This window comes from Argentina silus (genome assembly GCF_951799395.1).
Source record: "Argentina silus genome assembly, chromosome: 3".
Classification (NCBI taxonomy): domain Eukaryota; kingdom Metazoa; phylum Chordata; class Actinopteri; order Argentiniformes; family Argentinidae; genus Argentina; species Argentina silus.
This window is the reverse complement of record NC_139657.1, coordinates 19487093-19507752: the sequence shown is the minus strand read 5'-3', so window position 1 is coordinate 19507752 and position 20660 is coordinate 19487093. Positions and strand designations below refer to the sequence as shown.

Here is a 20660-nt window from a genome sequence, read left to right as displayed (position 1 = left end):
AAAGCCGTGGCCTCTTTAGCCTATACCTCCCACCTATGTTTAAGACCTGCAGCATGCTATATGGTGCTAGGCAGGGCTGGGCTTTATGTCATTTATGTACGGTGCTGTATTTTATGGCCACAGATACCTGGAGGTCAGAAACTGTACACTTCTACAAAGTGGACTGAGAGCCATAACCCTTTGAACTGCCCTATTTTCCCACTGGTAACTTTTTTTGTAAGAACATTGTTGCCTTTTTAGCGTTCTCAGTCTGCACGTTATGAATGCTTCAAGACAGGTATAATGACCAGTATCAGATGTCATGCTCCTTCCCCTGGCAGTTTCGTCGCAGTGCTCAATTTCACAGTTGAAAGTAAAATACCTCAGAAAGGTCAGCCATCAGCTACAGTACCTTTTTTTTTTTCTTCTTCTATATTTGCATGATTATCCTGTCTTTGACCTTAGCGATCGTCTAAATGCTAGCATTTGGACTATTAAAGATGGTTTGATTATTCTCAAATCAAATCAAATCAAAATGTATTGGATACAGGATGTAAATGGTGCAATGAAATGTTACTTGCAAGCTACTGTCAAACTGGTCTCCTACTTAAATGTGTGTGCCTACACACGATATTTCCCAATTGCGTTCCCAATTGCGTGTCCTGGTTGATGCATATACAGTAGCTGTACTGGCAGGTGAATACAGTAAGCGTAACACCAGCTGTGGGGGGGTGGAGTCAGTAACAGATTGCTGGACAACTATATTTGCTAATTATTGTTATGTATTATATAATCATTTTAATTATTAAAAGTTACTAAAAATGAACTTTTTACGTTAGTCACGCAAATTTACTTACCCTCACAGAACGAATCTTAAGTTGTTGACGTATTGTTAAAAAATCTCTTATATGCTTCAACCAGGACACGCAATTGGGAACACATACCATCATGTATAGGCACACAATTTAATTAGGAGACTGTGTTGCTTAGGAGACTGTACCACTTAACAGTGCAATGAATAGATATCTAAACTGACTCTTCATCTGCTCTCCTTATTGAAGGAGATGAAATGTCACTATTGCAAGTACACACTGATGAGTGGAGATTCCTATTCAGAGTAACATTTTTCCCATGGTCTGAGCAGAGAGCCTGACATCCCACAGTACAGTTCCATCTCCTGTCTGCATGCTGTACCCATTAGAGCTCTGTGGTTTGGAGGGAGGTTTCTGGCCTCCACTCCATTGTAGGCTGGTGGAGGGAGAAATCAGAAGACGGGCTCATTGTGATGCATGGAATGAAATGAGGAATGGTATCAAACACATATGTTTGATACCAACCACAAAAGTTTGAAACCATTCCTCATTCCATGCATTACATGAGCCCATCCTCTGATTTCTACCTCCACCAGCCTCCCCAGGACTGTGTGTCAATCCAACATTTACTCACTTCTCCGCCTACTCTCTGTCAGTTCCCATGCATGACTGTTGATGTCAACCAGAGTACTGTTCTAGAGTTGGGCCGGGTACTAGTGGTCTGTGTGCTGTTGAGGTCATCCCTACAGTTCATCAAGGCGATTGGTTGTAGCTCTAAATGGCTGGCTGTCAGCCAATCCCTGGGAAGGCCTCCAGCCAGTGATGTCATAGTGGCTTTTTTGGTTTCAACACCCTCAAGACATGTGCTCATCCATGCTATTTTGTATCCATAGTACAACTACAGTACGAGTCGCTATGCAATGCAAGCGCAGCAGTTTCAAGGTCCCTGGTCCACCCTGTTGCTTTTGTATGCCTATTTGGGTCAGTGCTTATTTTACTTGCAGAGACAGCCAGCCACCCTTCATTAAACACAAGTGAACGGAGATGAGTTTGACTCCAGCAAAGTGAAAGAAATTTACTGCAGTGTGTTTCAAAACGAAAATGATAATTACAGAGGTCAACAACAGAGCCTATTTCTGAGTTGTGAGGCTATAAAAGTTGCTGCTGATGGAGACTGACAGCCATAGAGCTGACGAAGGCCTGATTATGTTTCATATAGCTATGCCTGTGCTGCTGCAACCAGCCTTGTGTCTTCTTGCTGGGCAGACTATCACATTTTCAACCAAAGGGCTTCATTGGCCACTTCAGGACGCACGGTTCCAAGAATCAGATTAGTCTTTTCTTCAGTGGCTCTCACCATGACAAGGTCACTAGAGGAGACACTAATGAGGACAGTGAGGGTCTCTCTGAGATCTGTGTGTCCTGCCATTTTATACCTGGTTTCACATCTCTTTATATATCCATGACATATTGTGTATTGTCAGGAAAAGCCCATGTACAGTGTACCAGTGTTGCCTCAATATATCCTTAACTGACCATCACTCTTTCCTTTCCCATTGATTTTCCTTTTCTGCTCTCAGCTCCCCCTTTCTCCCATTCCCACCTAATCACTCCTTCCTCTCAAACTTTCTGTCCCTGTCAGTCTCGCCCCTCTCTCACTCTCCCTCCCCCCTCTCTCTCTTCCCCCCCCCCCCCCCCCCTTCTCTCTCTGTATCTCTCTCCCTCTCTCTCTACAAAGGTAGATCAGAGCATGACTCAGTGTCTAGAGGGAGTAAAGAGGAGGCTGCATTTATTTCAAACACCTTCTTGCCAGAGACGAGTAACTGCTGGTTTTCAAAAGGCCAGCTCCATTTGAACCATATTGAGGAATTTAAATACAACAAAAACAAATGGATATAAAATGGATACATATGGATATAGCTCCTATACATATGTTTATTGAGATAAGATAGAGGCAAACATACTGTAGGAGTTATATGTATTTAGGGAACCCCTGAATATCAATCATATTTGTTTGTTTGTGCCTTGGGCCAGAGAGAAATTTGAATCCAAAGTGAATAATTCAAGACTGCTGCTCTGGGAGATACTTCTATCAGAAAAGAGGAGTAGCACAGGAAAGAAGTACATCCCAACTTCACACATGCACGCATGCACACACACGCACACACACACACACACACACACACACACACACACACACACACACACACACACACACACACACACACACACACCTCCCCTCCCGCCCCATGTGCCCCTCCTCTGGCAGTGGTGGTGGTGTGGTTGCCGTCTGTTGGGAAGCCTCTCAGGTGTTGACTTACCTGTCATTCATTAAGGCAGAAGTCTCTGATGACACAGGTGTACAACCAGGATCCTGCTACAGCCTTCATGCCAATGCAAATGAAGTCTAAACCTCATTCTTCTTTTCTCTCATGGTCCTTAGGGCTTTCAAACGTTTCTGCTAATTATGCAACCGCAAAAAAAAAAAATGTTGTTATAGATAGACCATCAAGTTATATTCCCGTTTTTTTCTTCTGAGTCTATTTAGGGGCCATTATAGTGTTGTTTGTGGGTCTTTTAGGTCTGTTAAGGCTCTATTCTTTCCTTAAACCCTTTCTTATGCATGCTATAAAGAACACAGTCCTTGTAATTAGTCCATTGAGTTCTCCTCTCACAATGGCCATGGTGTGAGTCATCGTACTACTGGTACAGAGTCAGTACTGCTTCAGGATACAGATGAACAGCAGCAGCTTAGAGAGTCTGCTCCTTTAAATGAACTTTATTGATCGCTTGTGAAAGGACCACAGAAGTGGCTGGGCATTATTTAGAAAAGCATATACCATTGCTCTTGCTATTATTCTCCATTACTCCATGTTTTGTGTGCCTCAGCTCCAATTTAACAGATAACTAGATTGTAATGATAACAAATTGTTCATTCTATAGCTTTTCTGCTGTGCTGCAATGTTATGAATCTCATCCATGTTATCTATGTTATTCAATGATACAGTATGAACTGTTTGGCGATTCTGGACCTGTTTCATCCAGGGGGCCAAACTGTTTCCATTGCAGTCAAAACTTAATTAAGTTAGTAAAGGGACTCAGGGGGCGAGATGCCCCAGCCTTAATGTTTGTTTTCCTCATGAGTCAAATGAAAACCATTAACTGAGTGTTTGTGGTACACCATAATGCATTAATCCTGAATGGCTTGGAGAACTACTAGCCCCAGTGCCTGTCTGAATGTTGTTCTATGGAGAGAGGCTGAGTGGGCCTACAGGCTAGGCTAGTAGTCTGTATCTCAGAATAATCATTCTAGCTTTTATATAGCGTTTCTCCCCAGACTGTGGCAGAACATTTGATTCCCTTCCTTGGGGGTGCTTTAAATCAACCTGTCCCTCATGGGTTTTCTTTAATTATTTCTGTTGTGAAGTAGCCTGTCTTTTTGTTCTAGCTGTCTGACAGTGTAATCTTGTGTTTTATTGGGAGTGGGTGGAGAGGACTGTGAGAGCTGAGGAACATGGTCAATATCTGTCTCCATTATCTCAAGCAGAACTCTTCATCTCAAGGTGCAGTGGCCCATTTGTTTTGAGTGTTAGAAGTATTGCAAGAGCATTGTGGGTAAGGAAGTAGAGTGTTTGGCTGACTGTAATGTAATACTACAGTATATCCCTGTCACCTCCATAATTAATGCAGCCAGAGTTTAGCTTGGAAGGAGTCGCCTAACAATAAGCTCGCTGTACACTCATGATGTCATTGACTGCACAAACACAAACACCTGAAAATGGCTTTTTAGGGTGATTTTAGGGTGAGCGCTCATGGTTAAAAGAGGTATTGTACAGATAGTGTTTTGTACAGTGATGAGGGATGTTTTACTGAATGAGACATCTCAACTTGCTGAGTCGTTATGGATACGCTCAGATAGCTCTGCCACCTGACCAAGTAAAAAAAAAAAAAACATGGCAGCCGAAATAGGAAACTTTACTAACCTCATGTTCAGGCAGTTCCCATTGGGGCCTGGAAAGAGGAAGTTCAGCGTAAAGTGAATGAATGTTTCCAAAATGCATTTAGCAATGATTAATGTCCTGTGTTTTGTCTGTGTTTCTTGTGATCAAAGTAAAGTACTTGAATAAGGATATTTGGAGGAAATAGTTTTTTTCTAAACAGGAGCGTTAGCTTAAGCATCTATGTTTGATGATATTTGATGAATTATCCTCATCTTTTGTGAGCGTAATGTTATACATACATAGCAGAGGGTCCTGCTGAGTTTCAGTCTGCCTGGCCTCACTGAAGACTGAAATAAAACAGTCATAAAACATATTCGGGAGGAGATGGAAAAAAGAGCCGCTCAATACATTCCAAAGTCAGTAGGTAATATTCTGACGTTCAAATTGAGAACACTGAAAAACTGTGTCTGCATGCATGAGTGGGTGGAAGTTACTAAATGGCCATCATGTGTATGATCTCAAAAACATAGATTTTTATCAGTTACTTTGGAATAAGTAGGCAGAATAAGAACAGATGTGAGCTCAAGCCTCCATCAAGCAAAAATTAAACCTGTCATAAAGTAAGCCATACGTATGCCAAAAGGACTTTTCATTTGTTTTTTCTATTTGAAATATTTGTTGCAACCTCCTGTGGCCATGAATATTCACCTTGAGGGCTTGGTGCTAAACAGAGAGCTTTATAGTTAGCAGTGAGGTCCATTTTGCAGGAGACTGTCACTCGATACCTTTATCTCCGATGTACTGTGCCCTTCACATCACATTGTCTGGTACTCTCAGTCTGTAGAGTTTTCGCCAGTCTGGAGTCTGACTAGGAACTCCCAAAAGAGGCAGTGAAGCATTAGAGACGGCTGTTTCTAATAGTCCAGTTGATTGCTCTGTCTTCCTGACTATGGGGATTAATAGGAGAGGAAATAGATTGGGAAAGAAAGGGTGTGTGAAGTGAGAAGTGAGAGAAAAGTCATCCTATTGATGGTCCGTGACAGTTTTACAGTCAATGTCATCTCCATTTCCTAATTAAACTTGAGGCTATGAGAATTGAATTGACTGTTTGCATGTGAACATGTCATAAAAAATAGCTAATGAGACATGGAAACAAATGAACCATGCATTGATGCCATATCAAGGAGAGCAAAGGACAATTAGCGACCTTGTAACACGCACCCATCTGTAAGTAGGAATAAAAACACACTCAGGCATGGTTATGTAGAATGCATGTATGCTCAAAGGCACTGACTCTTTCACATGCTCTCTGACGCACAGACATACACACGCGCACACACACACACACACACACACACACACACATACACACACACACACACACACACACACACACACACACACACACACACACACACACACACACACACACACACACACACATACACACACCACACACACACACACACACACACACACACACACACACACACACACACACACACACACACACACACACACACACACACACACACACACACACACACACTTAACTCAGAGGCACCATTGTGAGGAGTGAGGATTATTAGAAGAAATAAGTTAGGTCCACAAGTCTAATAACTGAGGCATAGTTTAACTTTGATCCACCCTCTGATTGGATTGGGAAGCTAAGTGTTTTGGAAAACTGCTCTAGAAGCCAGCCTGACTTTTGTTTGAGGCGTAGGCCCTCTATTCATACTCATACCCTACGTCAAGAGCTTGGCTGTAATTCCTCTGGCAGCCGACTCAGCATTATATAATGCATCTGAGTGTGTCTTTTGTGAAAAACTCCAAGAGACTGCTTTAATGGATTAAGGCTAATGAATAACACAAACAGAGAAAATCAATTACAGAAATCATTACTACCAAAGCATAACAACAAGCTCTCAATAAAGAATGAAGGGTGGCTTGCGCAATTTCTGTGAAAGAAAATATTAGCATGCAAACTCTCAAAGAATAGTTTTTATGGTGGTATTACTGGATCCTGGCAGATCTGTGCACACTGGCTTCCAAATGTCAATGATTGTTGAATGAGTTACTGTATCCAAAGTGTTATGTCAACTACCAGTGAATAGTGCTTCTATTTCCACAGTCATTTTCTTGCACAATGTATCTAATAATGATAATGCATTCTGCATTCAATCAATGTCATGTTCTTTTTAGTTAATCTCAAAAGAGTCATTTGTTTAATAGGAGCCAAGCAGTCAAGCATTGAATGATGCTGGTCACTGGCAACTAATTTGGAACTACTTTCTGTTGAACTTCCCAGTGCTTCGCTTACATAAACCTCACCCAGTTTTGGAATATGTGGGTAGTTGGCCGAAGGGGTGGAATGAGGCAAGCTGAACATTTGGAAAACAAGTTAACGCTCCATTTGTGTCCATGGTTTGAACAGTTTTATACTACACTGAGCTGTGGCACAGCTCCAACCCAGGACCCTGAAGAGGGTACTGGTGAAGTTTCAGTCCCCGCTGAGGAATTAGGTATGATGTCAATTTAGATCTTATTCTGTAAAACAGTTACAATAGTAGCCAATGTTGAATATTCCATTTGATTACAGTTAGTTTGTATCACTTCCAAAAGGGTTTAAAATCAACTTGTACTGTATATGATGGTACTACTTTTTTGAAAAAGAAAAAGGACTTGCCAAATATCAATTATACCATTTCAAGTCAAGACTGGGCTCGACATTTCAGTCTCAATGTTTTCCACAGTGGAATTAAAACACTTGAGCTGGAGGAGAGCCTCATACATTCAGTTAGCTTCATTTTGAAAGGTCAAATTTATAATGCTGAACTCTGTTGGAGATGGCAGATTCCCAAGGTTGCCTGGCCAGGGACATGAAGCCACAGAGAAAGAAGTGCCACAGCCAGCCAGCCAGCCAGGCAGAAACAACAACTCTAGCCTGGGCCAAACTTGGGCCGGATCTGGGCCACCTGGGCCTAGAGTGCCTGGAGCAGCCTGGGGAATGGGCCACCATTAATTACAATCTAATGACTTGAGCCTGAACTCAGAGGGCCCAACATGGACTTTGATTGACAGGGGTGAATGTGGCCTGACCAAGAGGGTACAGTAGTAGTCTTCAACCTTCAGCCATTAGAGAGTTGAGTAGTTGTATGCCTGCTGAACAACTAGGTATACCTCCCACTCCAGCCCATGAAATATAACAGGTAAACACACACATCTGTGTTCAAACTCTAATGGATAATTTTGAATGAGCTGTGTGCTTCCTAAACAACTGTTCTGAATTATACAGTAATTCCAAGATCAGGCTAGTGGTAGAATCATTTCTTCAAGGTTTTTTTTTGTCACTGGAGAGCTTTATTTTAGAGCTAAATGTAAGTGTTACTGTAGTAGGTCTCCAGTCACTGGGCTACACAGTGAGCAAATCCAAATGTATTATGGCTCTCAAAGACTCCAGTATCCACCCTCTGCTGTTTTAACTAAGGTTCACCCCGCCTAAGGAACTGGTGCTGAACAGAGCCCAGCCAATTCAACAATGACTCCCTTTTGACATTCATATTCCTTGCGTGTGTGTGTGTATTCTGGTGAAAGTAGAACTGTGTAAAGTGAAGGAATAACAGGGGGAAAAGAGAGCCCAGTGCTCTGTGTGTGGTGTGTGAGTGTGTGTGTGTGTGTGTGTGTGTGTGTGTGTGTGTGTGTGTGTGTGCATGCATGCGTGCGCAAGTGTATTTGCAAGTGTGTGTGTGTGTGTGTGTGTGTGTGTGTGTCTGTGTGTCTGTCTGTGTGTGTGTGTGTGTGTGTGTGTGTGTGTGTGTGTGTGTGTGTATGTGTGTGTGTGTGTGTATGTGTGTGTGTGTGTGTATGTGTTTGGATTTGAGTGGGCCCTTCCCTGCCAGCTTCCTCCACAGCGCCTGCCTGGTTCCCACAGCAGAAGCAGCATGCCTGGGGGAAAGGCTGGGAAAACATCTGTGGGGAAACCATGGAGGAGGGAGAGAGGGAGGCCATTACCTGCTAGGCACAGCTGAGTGTAGACAAGGCAGGGCACACTCCCAGAACATGATACCTACAATATTTGGTTTGGCAAGGTTTGGTTGGTTCGTTTAAGAAAATACAGTTAGGGAGGATGTTTTAACCCACAATAACAATCCTGGTTCGGTTGCATATCCTTTGTTCAATCCTGATAGAAGAACAAACTTGTGTGGGTCTTTATTTTGATGGTTTTTTTTGTGCACTATTTATCTTCACTTTGTATGCATGTGCATACCGTGTGAGAGTATGCAGAGCTTGTTGGAAGGAATGTTTGGTCTATACTCTTGCATGACTGATTGAGCCCATCATTAACATTATAGCTCAAAATTGCTCTATTGGAGCTATAATGAAGTTCATCTTCAGAGTGGCGTGATCATTGAATGTCAAGCACAAACACAAAGAGGACATTGTCTTTGGTAACATTTTCTACATTCTCTGTCAAAAGGCTCGTAGCGTTGACCTTGGGCTCTTCCTCTGTAATTCCCTTCAGTGGTAGAATCTGAATGATCATATTAACCATCGCTATTTGTTCTCACATCATCAAAGTGACGGGAAACTTGGCTACAGTGGCTCCTAACAGTCGAGGTCATCCCCCAGAGAAGGCTGTTGGGGTATGGTGAGCAATTGGAGGCCCTGGCCTCATCACTCTCTGCCAACGTGGCCCACTTCCAGCATCCATATTACACACAGCTACTTTGCAAAGTCAAAATGATAGATTGTGCAAGGTGAGTTAAACAATTACTGAGCAATTTGGAGCTCGCTCACTCACAAATTACCGCTGTGTTACTGAAACAACTTTTGAGAAGAGTAATGATCATCCACACTCTTACAGGAGAAAAAAACACAATAATAATTCTGTGATAATAATGCTTTCAGGGAAAAACTCTCTCTTATATGCTTTTGGATGTCTCTTTTAAAAACCTCACATGGCTCTTTCTTTTCATGTAGAACAGGAAATAGACCCATAGATACAGAATAGAACTGTATCTCTCTATATACAGTTCTGTTTTGAGGAGTGACTGGGATGTTGTTGACCCATGGATAGTTTTCTCCCACCTTAATATTTGAGGTCTCTTTCAAAGTCGCCAGTCGCCATTGGCCTCACGGCGGCACATTACAATTACTACAATGTTTCATTATTCTTTGGCTGCTCGCTTTAGAGTAATGGCCTGATTTAGTATGCACTATCCACTTCTTATTGGTAGACAGAAACCTTTCAGAGAGATTAATGTTTATTAATAAATAATGTAAACCACTATTTGTGTGCACAGATGGAGTCCCTCCAACCATTATGTAACTTGGTAGGGTAATTTGAGTTTGTACTCATTTTGGTTTGCCATTGCCAAGGGTTCACATACTTATTCACACAGGACATTTTAGTTATTCATTTTTAACTATTTCTAAACATTTGTTTTTAAAATAATGTTTGTTTCACTTTGAATGTGTGGAGTAGATTGTGTAGATTACATTTAATTAAATGCATTTGAATTTCAGGCTCCAACGTAACAAAATGTGAAAACTGTAGAGCTTCACATACTTTTTCTCTGCACTGTATGTCTATGATGTCTATGATGTCTATGATGTCTATGATGTTATCTGTGAGATGACTGATAGTGGTGGTCTATGATGTCTATGATGTCTATGATGTTATCTGTGAGATGACTGATAGTGGTGGTCTCTGCCCATTATCAGTAGAGTATGCCAGTAATCAGTGGGGTGATTGAGGAATCAGAGCGGAGCAGAGAGAATGTAGCTCGGCATGTGGCTCTAATGACGCAGGAGACAGTGGGGGACTGTTCGAGGTGGCTGTAGCTATCAGAAATTGTTTCCTGTCGTTTGTGACATTGGCCCCGAGGCAGAATGCACATATTCTACTGTATATTGTTTGATATTGCTATGCATCATGGTGTTATTATATAGATATTAAGTGAGGTGTATGTGTGTGTGTGTGTGCCCGCATGTGTGAGAGAGAGGGAGGGAAAGAGGGAGAGAGAGTGAGGGGGGGGGGGGGGGGTGGAATACGGTATTCATGAAAGAAGAAGGTACTGTAGGGGCTAGAATTATGTAGATTGAAGTCTGTGTGAATGGGTTTATTGTATGTACTACTATGGTTATGAAAGGTAGAGGTAAAAAAATATGCTGTATGAAAGAACTACTTTATATTTGCCTCCATTCCTCACATTCAAGTTCATTAACCCATGATGTCTAGCTATATTGACCCAGGGAGAGAGAGGGAGAGAGAGAAAGAGAAAGAGAAAATCGTGAGAGACAGTTTAAAGTACTATCGAGACATACAGACACACACAGACAGACAGACAGGCGGAGAGAAACTCAGAGTTCCATAATTTTCATCCTTCATGTAATTAATTCAACCAGACATGTGCATGTTTAGATATTTTTCTTCACAGGGCTTGTGTGATCTAACTTTGTTGTACAACTCCCAACATCCCTGTGGCTGGCTAGTACACTAAAAACCAGGAGAGGCTAGTGGAGGTAGAATTCGGAGGACGGGCTCACTGCCACAAACCCATTAAAGACTTGTGGTTGGTGGCTATCTCAGACCATACTGTGGTCGCTGGGTATCCTAGAGTAGTAAAACACACTCCAACCATTTCACAGTAACCTCAGGGATGTCTCCCTTTCCCCTCCACTCGTCCAACTACAAAAACTTGAATTCTCTCAGATTTTTTATACGCCCAAATACAGATGATAATAACTGAGGTTAGATGTACTGTATCCACCTATCCTGGGTTCCCCCTCATCTTTCCACTGTATCACAGCCTCTCCATCTCTCCTAGCTGAGCTCCACCATTGATCCTTCTCTCTGTATACATACGGCTACCATCTGGTCTGGCAGAGCCATGTCAGAGCCCAAAATGGGCCAGCTCACCGTGGCCCATGTAGAGTTTCACAGTTAACCCCTTACATGGACACTCAGGCTCACATACTGTAGCAAAAGGTATTCTGTCTCTTTTTATTTTCTGCCCTCCTTTCTCTCTCTCTCTTTCTCTCTCTCTGTCTCTCTCTCACTCTGTTTAAGTTGTTTTGGAAATGATCAAATGGAATGAAATATCTCTAAGTTACAATGCAACGGATGCCGTTACTTCCGAATGCGCCTGGACTGTGGTGTACAGACAGGATGTCCAGGACTGAGCCGAGGGAATGCGCCAGTCTGACTCCCTGTGTTGTGAGAACCCCTAGAGTAACTAGTAGTCCCGCAGAGCTACAGATTTTTCTGGGGAAGAAGAAGGCTCCCTGCATCCCCTTTTAAAATAGATTTAAGTGCAGGGTCGGAGCCACATCGAGGTCAGCCTCCTGCCTGGGTGCTGTAGTCAAGTCTGGGAAATCAGACTTGGCTGTCTCTGCCTGCCATTCAACTGCAGACCTGCAGACAAACAGGGGGAGGCAGAGTCAGACAACACAGGAAGGACTCTTACTGCAGGGTCATGTGATAATACATAATATATATATATTGCTGCCTCAAATGAAACTCAAGGTAAAATGAGCCTTGTTCATCCTCCTGTAGGGTGTACAGTACCTTACCCTAGCAGCTGTGCGTTGGTCCATTCCCTCAAGCTTTTTTTTTTTTTTTTTTTTTGTCCCCTTTAGAGCTCAGAGGGATTGTGTGTGCCTGGGTTGTTGTTATTGGTGAAGTGTTATTGAATAGTTTAGCAATGATTTCATAATCAATGCTTCAGTGATTCAACAAAATAACAACACATTGTTTTAATTGTTTTTCTCGTTTAAAAGTTGCACTATATTGACCAGGCAGTGGCAATAGAAGATAGTCAGTGTTCCATTCCAATCCAGGGTATTTGATGTCCGAGAAGACTTTATGAGATATAGTCCACCTGAGAAAACCCCTATTATTGACTGTCATGTGTTCATCATGGAGAGAGGTTTGAATGGGAGCTTTTTTTGTACAGACATTACTTCTTCCCCAGTGAGAGTGGCTTGCCTGGAGGATCTCTCTCTCTCTCTCTCTCTCTCTCTCTCTCTCTCTCTCTCTCTCTCTCTCTCTCTCTCTCTCGCTCTCGCTCTTGCTCTATCAATAGCAATCTGGAAGAGCAGAAAACATACGATTCTGGAGGCAGGTTCTTGATGATGGTGCTATAATGATGGGACTGGTGGCAGCAAGGCTATGGGTGGAGTTTGGTTATTATGACCTAGTCAACGATTTGACAGAGTTTAATGCTGTGTGGGGGAACAGGGGTGTCCTTTGTTCTGTTGACTGGTTGGTGCCAATAAAGGTTTTTTAGAATTCAAATTCTCTCTCTCTCGCTCTCTCTCTCCTCTCTCTGATGCATTCAACCTCATGACTCAGATGCTTTCACACAAGTGAACAATTTGAATAGCAGCCACTTGGCACAGGTTCTGTACAGTTAAAAGAGAGTAGATTCAGACTAAGAATCTTATGGATGAAATGGCTGGTCTCTCAAACCAACAATGCACAACATTTACATGCATAATACTGTAACTGAAATCATAGACATCTGAATGGTATATCATAGAATATCAAGACATTTTATTCCACGCATGCAGTTACATGCATTGCCCCAGTAAAACAATTGCCTCAAATATTTGACTGTGCATTATTTGAGAACCACCACTTTGGGAACCATGGTTCATTTAATCTGATTTCTGGTGGCTGATCATCGCCAGGTTAAAGCTACATTACAGTGACAGGCATTTTCAGAGGAGAGATGCAGCCCTGGGTTTGTGTCACGCACAGAGAGTGGGTACTGTAGCTGGCGTGTAAGTACTCCAGCAGTGCTCCCCTAAGGGCAGTGGGATGCGTTGGAAGTCAGTGAGTCACCTTGCCGCAGCCAAGGCTGTGAGCAGCCAGCCTGCCACTACACTCAGCTGGCCCCTTTGGCTGAGTGATTCTCCACTCCAACATTGAGGTCAAGGATCTGGGAAGTTAAAGCCAAAAGCTAAAGTGCAAAGGCAAGGTGTTTTTCATGTGCACATTGTCAGTTTAGATGCATAGTATAGTAGGTTATTGCATTCACTGTGCAAGATTTGCTGACATGGTTGCTTTTAGATATGTTTGCAGGGTATGAATGCAGTTAAACTCAAGAAATACTTAATAGTAAATGGCAACTTAATTAAATTATTAGGATTTCCATTCTCACAATGTACAGTACACTATCAAGCCAATATTATAATATAATAGAAAGGATAGAATGTGAGAATCAAGCAAAATCGTGGACTCAACAACAAACTCCATTTTCTTTCAGAGCCTTCATATTGCTCTTTACTTTGGCCTATTACTCACAGTAAACACCACTCTGGCGCCTGCACTGGTAATCCTGACCTCTCAGTGATCTTGTGTGTCTAATGCCTGTCCAGCAGAACTGTGTTGGTCTGACTGAAGGACAGCCAAGGGATGGAGGGAGACACAGAGGGAGGGAGCATACGGAGGGAGCATAAGGAAGAAAAAAGAGGAATGAGTATCACCTCGCTCATCAGCAGTGGAGATCTCCAAGTCTGCTTTTATTTTGTTAAACTGACTAACCTCTGGTGAAGGCTTGACGCTGAAACACATCCACAGTGACTGCTGATGTGTATTCAATGATGGCCGTATTATTGACTTATTAAACTAATATCTAACAACTAGTCTAACATCGGTACAGTAGGTAGCACTGTACAATAGATGTAGCTTGGCTGAAAACTGCGGCTGTACACAGATAGCTACTGTAATCCTAGCAGATGGTGGAGTCTGGTGACAAATTGAGTTCCAGAGACATGCGTTCTCTATGTGCTTCCCTGGGTATACTCTACCTGACGGAGGTGTAGAGGAAGAGGGGTCATGGTCACTGAGCAGCGTCGTGTGTCTCTGCGCCACGGAACACCTGTTCTGCCTACCTCCATGGCAACCAGACACCCCCACTGGCATCTCCATGGTTACTGGGTTTCAATAATAATCTGTTCAACTAACTATATCTTATTTACAGAGAGGTAAATGAAAGACATTTTGAGACTCTCAGAACAGGCCGCAGTTTCTGTGTATCACACAAAATGGGCCTAATCATGTATAATCGGTGAGCGGTGCACTATTGAATCGCTTCTAGAACTGTTTGTTCACCAGAGACCTGATGAATAATGTCACCTCAACCACAGGCTGCACGTAAATTAAATTAGCTGCATATTAAGACAGAGGAACTGTCTAAACCATGGCTATGTTTCCCCTCTGCCTGGGGAGTAGTGCCATTGCTTACATAGCCATTTTTTATTGTGACACACTGCATGCTTTAATGAGTGGGGTGAAACAGAGCAGAAGAAGAATAGAAATTGTGTCAGGATTGTGAAGGAAAGCAATCTGCCTTTGAGCAGGAGGGGATAGCTAATGTAGACTGTGCTGGTGGCCATGATGAAAGTGTCTCAGCAATATTAGACAATATTAGTTTCGGTGGGAAACTCCAGCTGGGCCAAAGGAATGGTTACAGTGTCCATATACAATAAAGTATTAGCAAAATACATTAGCAAAATATACTCCATTTATCGTTACATAAAGATGCCCATAATAGAAACTGAACAAGGAGGCACCATACATTGCAATAATATCAATACGAGCGCCATTCAGCATGAGGACCTCATAGTGGAAACATTAACTTAATAAAGCATCACTATTGGGACCACTAAGCAGTGTGTTGAATTCAATAACAATTGTATGACTCTACAGAGGACCAATGGGACATTACCAAGACTCCAAGGATGGAATTTCCTAGCTCTCTTAATTTCATTACCTGTTGTTAACAACAAATAATTGACACTGTAGCTTATCGGCAGAGACAGGCACACGTTGTTTCCACAGTTATGCTTGCGTATACAGAAACACAATACAGTACAGTACATACGCTCCTCAATGTCTCCTCTGCACAAGACTGGCCATATTCGTTGTACCCTCCACCTGTTGCAATGCAGTAGGAACCTATAGAACTATGTTATATCAAATAGGACATTCCTGTAACCATAACTTTCTCTTACTGCATTTTTAATGCTGCAGAAACAACTTCTCTGACGTTTACTCAATGTTGATTAAGAAGCAGGAATCCAACCATCCAAATGGCTTCAATCCAACCTTCCAAACAGTAACCATACATCTCTTCCTTCTCTCTCTCCCTCTCTCTCTCTCTCTCTCTCTCTCTCCCTCCCTCTCTCCCTCTCTCCCTCTCTCTCTCCCTCCCTCTCTTAGGTGTGCTTAGCCTACCAGAGAGCCTGAGCCTACACAGGGAGCAGCAACAGCGGCCAGGGAAGAGTGGGGAGGGCCACGCCTACAGTCAGTCTGAGCTGCGCTCCATCGAACAGTGCCTGTTGGCTACACGAGTGGGCAGCATTTCTGAACTCAGTGAGTTGTCTCAGTCATACTGTACAGTTAACTGTGTGTGTGTGTGTGTGTGTGTGTGTGGGTGTGTGGGTGTGTGTGTGTGTGTGTGTGTGTGTGTGTGTGTGTGCATGTGCGTGCGCTTGTGTATATGTGCTTGTACGTCTCATTTCACCCCAACAGAGCAATTAAACCTGAATCATTCATGAAAAATACGATTTACCCTTCAAGATTGACAAGTCACCCAGAATTCCTGATAATGGATTCAAAAAATGTTTAATTATTCAACCAATAAATGAAGCATTTGTATGTTGAATAAATTCAATGAATTGATAATGCTTGCAGTAATGTTTGGTAAATTAGGATGACCTCAAGGAAAATGTATTCCTTTTCTTTCCCCACCTTGCTCTATTTGCTTTCATTTAACTGTGGCAAAGGCACTACATAGTGTTATTGGTGTTTAAATATATGTGTTTTGAAAGAAATGTCTTGTCAATGCATTGGTCAGAACAATTTCCATTGCAGACCAGAATAGTGTGCTCTCTTGTATACTTTCTTAAGCCCTTGTATCTCTTCCCATGAGTGAGTGGGTGAAACAAACGTCAAGTTGTTGCAAACAGTAGCCCCACAATTCAACTTGCTCCAACTGAGCCTCAAACTTCTGGCTTGCCAACACACGTGACTGTCTCCTCAAATACCCACTGTTAACCAGCTACCCTATTGAAAAGCTAGCAATTCGACAGCGTGGGTGGGGATATTTTAACTTGAGCAGTGAGTTTACCATCTCAACTCGGTTACACTGGGCTCATTTGCAGAGACAAAGAGTGCGTGTCTACAGTTCATTTCAGCTGACTACGTAGATGAGAAAGGACCTGTATGAGGTATAAAACTCCATTCAGCATAGATTCACACACAGCCTTGTAATTCTCACAACACAACAGGCGATTAATTTGAATAGCAACATTCTCATGCTGTTTGTTGTCATATCATCCGACATGATAGCAGAATTGTATGACCCCAAAAATCATACCGTCTGTCCAGGGTAGACACATATCATCAGAATAAACACTGATCCAATTCTCTTTTGGCTAAAAATGGACTAGCAGGGGTCAGGTGTAGGACGCTTACACGCTAAGCCAAATCAGTGTGTGTGTGTGTGTGTGTGTGTGTGTGTGTGTGTGTGTGTGTGTGTGTGTGTGTGTGTGTGTGTGTGCTGCTCTTTTGTACAAGCTGTATTGATGGGGTCACCCGAGGACTCATTCACCTATGTTGACACTGCAAATACAGAAGCAGATCGTCTAGTAGAGAAGTCTCTCTAGAGAGTATTCCATGGCTAATATCAACCTCAGAAGTTCATCTTGTAAATAGCAATATGACTTGAAAGCATATGTGCAAAATTTAATCTGCAGAATGAATTATTCAGAAAAGCTGAATTGTCAACAGAGACTAGGCTATCAGACCGCCGAGAAGGACAGGGAGAAAGCTCAGCTTGCAAAATGGAATTTAGAGACATAAAATGCCGCTCACTGCTTCCATACAGCCAATTTGAATCCCAGGTACAGTATTTTTGCATTGGCATTTAGTCATCCATCTCAGAGGTTACTGATTTTCCTCTTTGTTAGTACTGGCTAATTTCTTTTGTGCTAAATGCTAGATTAGCATATTTGAAATGGCAGTCCCTCCAAAGGTGCAGAAAAGCGGCCTACACATCTGACGTGATGCAACAATACCTTCGAGAGACATCACTCAGTGGAGGTAAAATCCTGCTTAAGATTTCTCTGAAGTGGAGAGAATTGATCAATGTAATTTAGTACATTCAACAGCATCAGCCTCATTCTATTCTTGGAAATGCCAATGACAGAAGATACCCTATACTCAGCACACAGGCTATTTTCATATGTAAATCTATAAAACAGTTGCTAGGAAGAAAACATGACATTAGATTATGACCTCACTGCTTGCTTTGATACATTCAGAACAGCTTTTCTGAACATGAACAGAAAAGCTGGTTGTGCTCATATTTTGAAGTGCTCTCCATGCAGTAGACAGACACTCTGATTGTTAGGTGTCACATTAAATATTACATTCCTGGAGACCTTGATATTCCCAAATACAATCTTTAAAAAAGAGTGAATTAGCTACACAGTAGCTGATTACTGTACAAGGAACTTAGCTGAAAATAAAAAAAACTGTCCCTTCCTTTTAACATTCATCACAGGATGTACTTCAATATCACTGTCAGGGCTCTCTCTCTCTCTCTCTCTCTCTCTCTCTCTCTCTCTCTCTCTCTTTTTCTTTTTCTTTTTTTTTTTTCCTTTTTTTCTCCACTTGATCCTTTGACTCTTCCCCTTTGTTCTGATGTTACGGTTGATGAAATCAGTATGTCGGTCCTTTCTCCCAGGCAATGATTCAGAGCAGGACTGACTAAGTGCAGGTTGTGTTCAGTTCACACTGCTAATGGCCTTTCAGTGGAGGGAGAGACGAGGGGGTCTGGTGCTGAATGTGAATGGCCAACCGACGCCTGCCGCCCTGCCCTGAACCCTCCCTACTGGAGTATGGGTTCCTGTACGCGGGTCTTTTCAGTTGTACTGGAGATAGTGCAGTCTGAATTTGCCCTCTACTCTTAATTTTATCTCCTAAATGAATACGCATCTAATGGGTAACATGAACATGGATGTAGTTGATAAAGATGGAAGTATGATGTATTGCCCGGATCCTCCTTACTGTGTCCATCCATCCGTTCATCCGTGCCTCCATCTCCTCCCCAGTGCAACAGCATGGGTCCAGGGAGAGCTACACAGTCTGTACTGCTGTTGCCCTCTCTCAGCATGCCAGGTCCAGACCAGCACTGTGGCGCTGAGGGAAGGTTTCAGAGGGATTCACAGGGCCAGTGTTGTGTTAGGTCAGGTATCGCCATTCTAACACGACCCTGCTTCGCCTGAACTCAAAGATGGATGGATGGATGCATGGTTGGATTTGATTTATTCTCTAAAATGAGTCAATGTCCGTTGGTGAAAGGGCACATGAGATGAGGAGAGAGAGTCGGCTATCATGATGTGCCCCTGACTTTATTGTTCTATTCTTCAGCTGTTGACGTCAAATACTTTCACTGTGTGGTTTATGCTTTTTGTTGCTGTTCTTGCTTTCTTGCCCTCTCAATTTGGCCTGCTCCATAAAGATCATAAGGACTGTTCATTAGGTATTAAACGTTGACGTTAAAGGTGCAATCTGTAATTGAAACAACAACAGAGTAGGCTCCCCGCCACTTTTTTGCTGAGAAATATAACCACAAGGACTGACCATCCATGAGAAACAAATTATAGTTTTAACCATGTTTGAAGGTATACAGTACAGTGTTTGTTGACAAAACCAGCTTATATTTTGAGTTCTGATCGGGTAAAACAATTGAACTCATTAGGCATTTAAGTTATATTCTTCAAGAATCAATGGCTACAGTATATATCATTCATTTAAAAGTCCCCTTTAAGTCTATAATGGGCAAGGTAAACAGCAGTGTAAGCTGTTCTGCTTCTATCAGGGTCTGTCTGAAAACAATGTAATGGACCAACAGTAAAATAGCGTATGGCCCCAGGCCTCCATTAAACAGCTCCATGGCTGGATAGCGGCACATAATTGAAATATCATGATGACATCACCAACACTGTACAGTACAGTACAGTCTGCACATATTCTCTAAGCCCAGTGATGTGATGTAATTAGATAAAAAAGCAATTCCACAGCTGCTCCCTATTCTATTTTATGTCTAGATTAATAGTTGTTTTATGCCTGTGATGAATGTAGGCTTCGGTTACTCATTCACCATCATACACCCACTCACTCTTCGGTCATCACATCTAGTGCTGTAATGAGTGGTTGGTTGAACATTATGTTAGTATCTGACCCATAAGGTGCCAAGTACTCATTACATTTCTTTTGTTAACAAAAGCTGTGCAATTGTACCCCTGTGAAAGAACTCCGCTCCCTGTAATACAGATGACCATGTGGGCAATGAGGATCCTGCCCTTCTGAACACTTGAAATTGGACATTAGAAATAAACATTAGAAATGCTGTATATATCTCTTACAGTACCTGTCTCCTACCTCTTAGCTCATTGTTAACATAAAGACTGAGCTTGTTGGAATGAGATATTGATTAGCAGCTTGAATCTCATAATGAAAATACTCAATGGCTCACCTGAGTTGCCCTGAGAATAACATTCAGGTCTGCCCAGGTTGACTATAATGAACAATGCAGTTTTGTTTATCTCCATCAGTAACAGATGGTTGTTTTCTATTGTTGTCCCAGATGAGGAGAATAAACCTACTGACATTGTTAAGCTCCTGGCGCTGCGTTGTGGCAGTCAGTTTAGCTGGGGGTATAAGTAATCTCACTCCCCAGCTCGATGCCTGCCTGCCTGCCTGCCTGCCTGCCTGCCTGCCTGCCTGCCTGCCTGCCTGCCACCCCTCTATAGGAAATATCACAGGCCAGCATAAATAAGATATGACGATGACTGTTACACCAGTGTGTCCTGAGTCGCCTGCCTCAGTTCCTTTTCTACTTTTGAAGTG

General features: G+C 42.5%; 1 protein-coding gene across 1 annotated transcript in view; it reads left to right on the top strand.

The window, feature by feature from the left end:
• Positions 1-20660, top strand: part of btbd11b (BTB (POZ) domain containing 11b) — a gene marked incomplete at its 5' end in the record, with an annotated part of 51266 nt that overhangs the window by 14205 nt on the left and 16401 nt on the right. The window contains one exon of the mRNA XM_083666312.1: positions 15963-16115. Within this exon, the coding sequence (XP_083522438.1) occupies positions 15963-16115 (153 nt within the window). The remainder of the gene's footprint in view (positions 1-15962; positions 16116-20660) is intronic.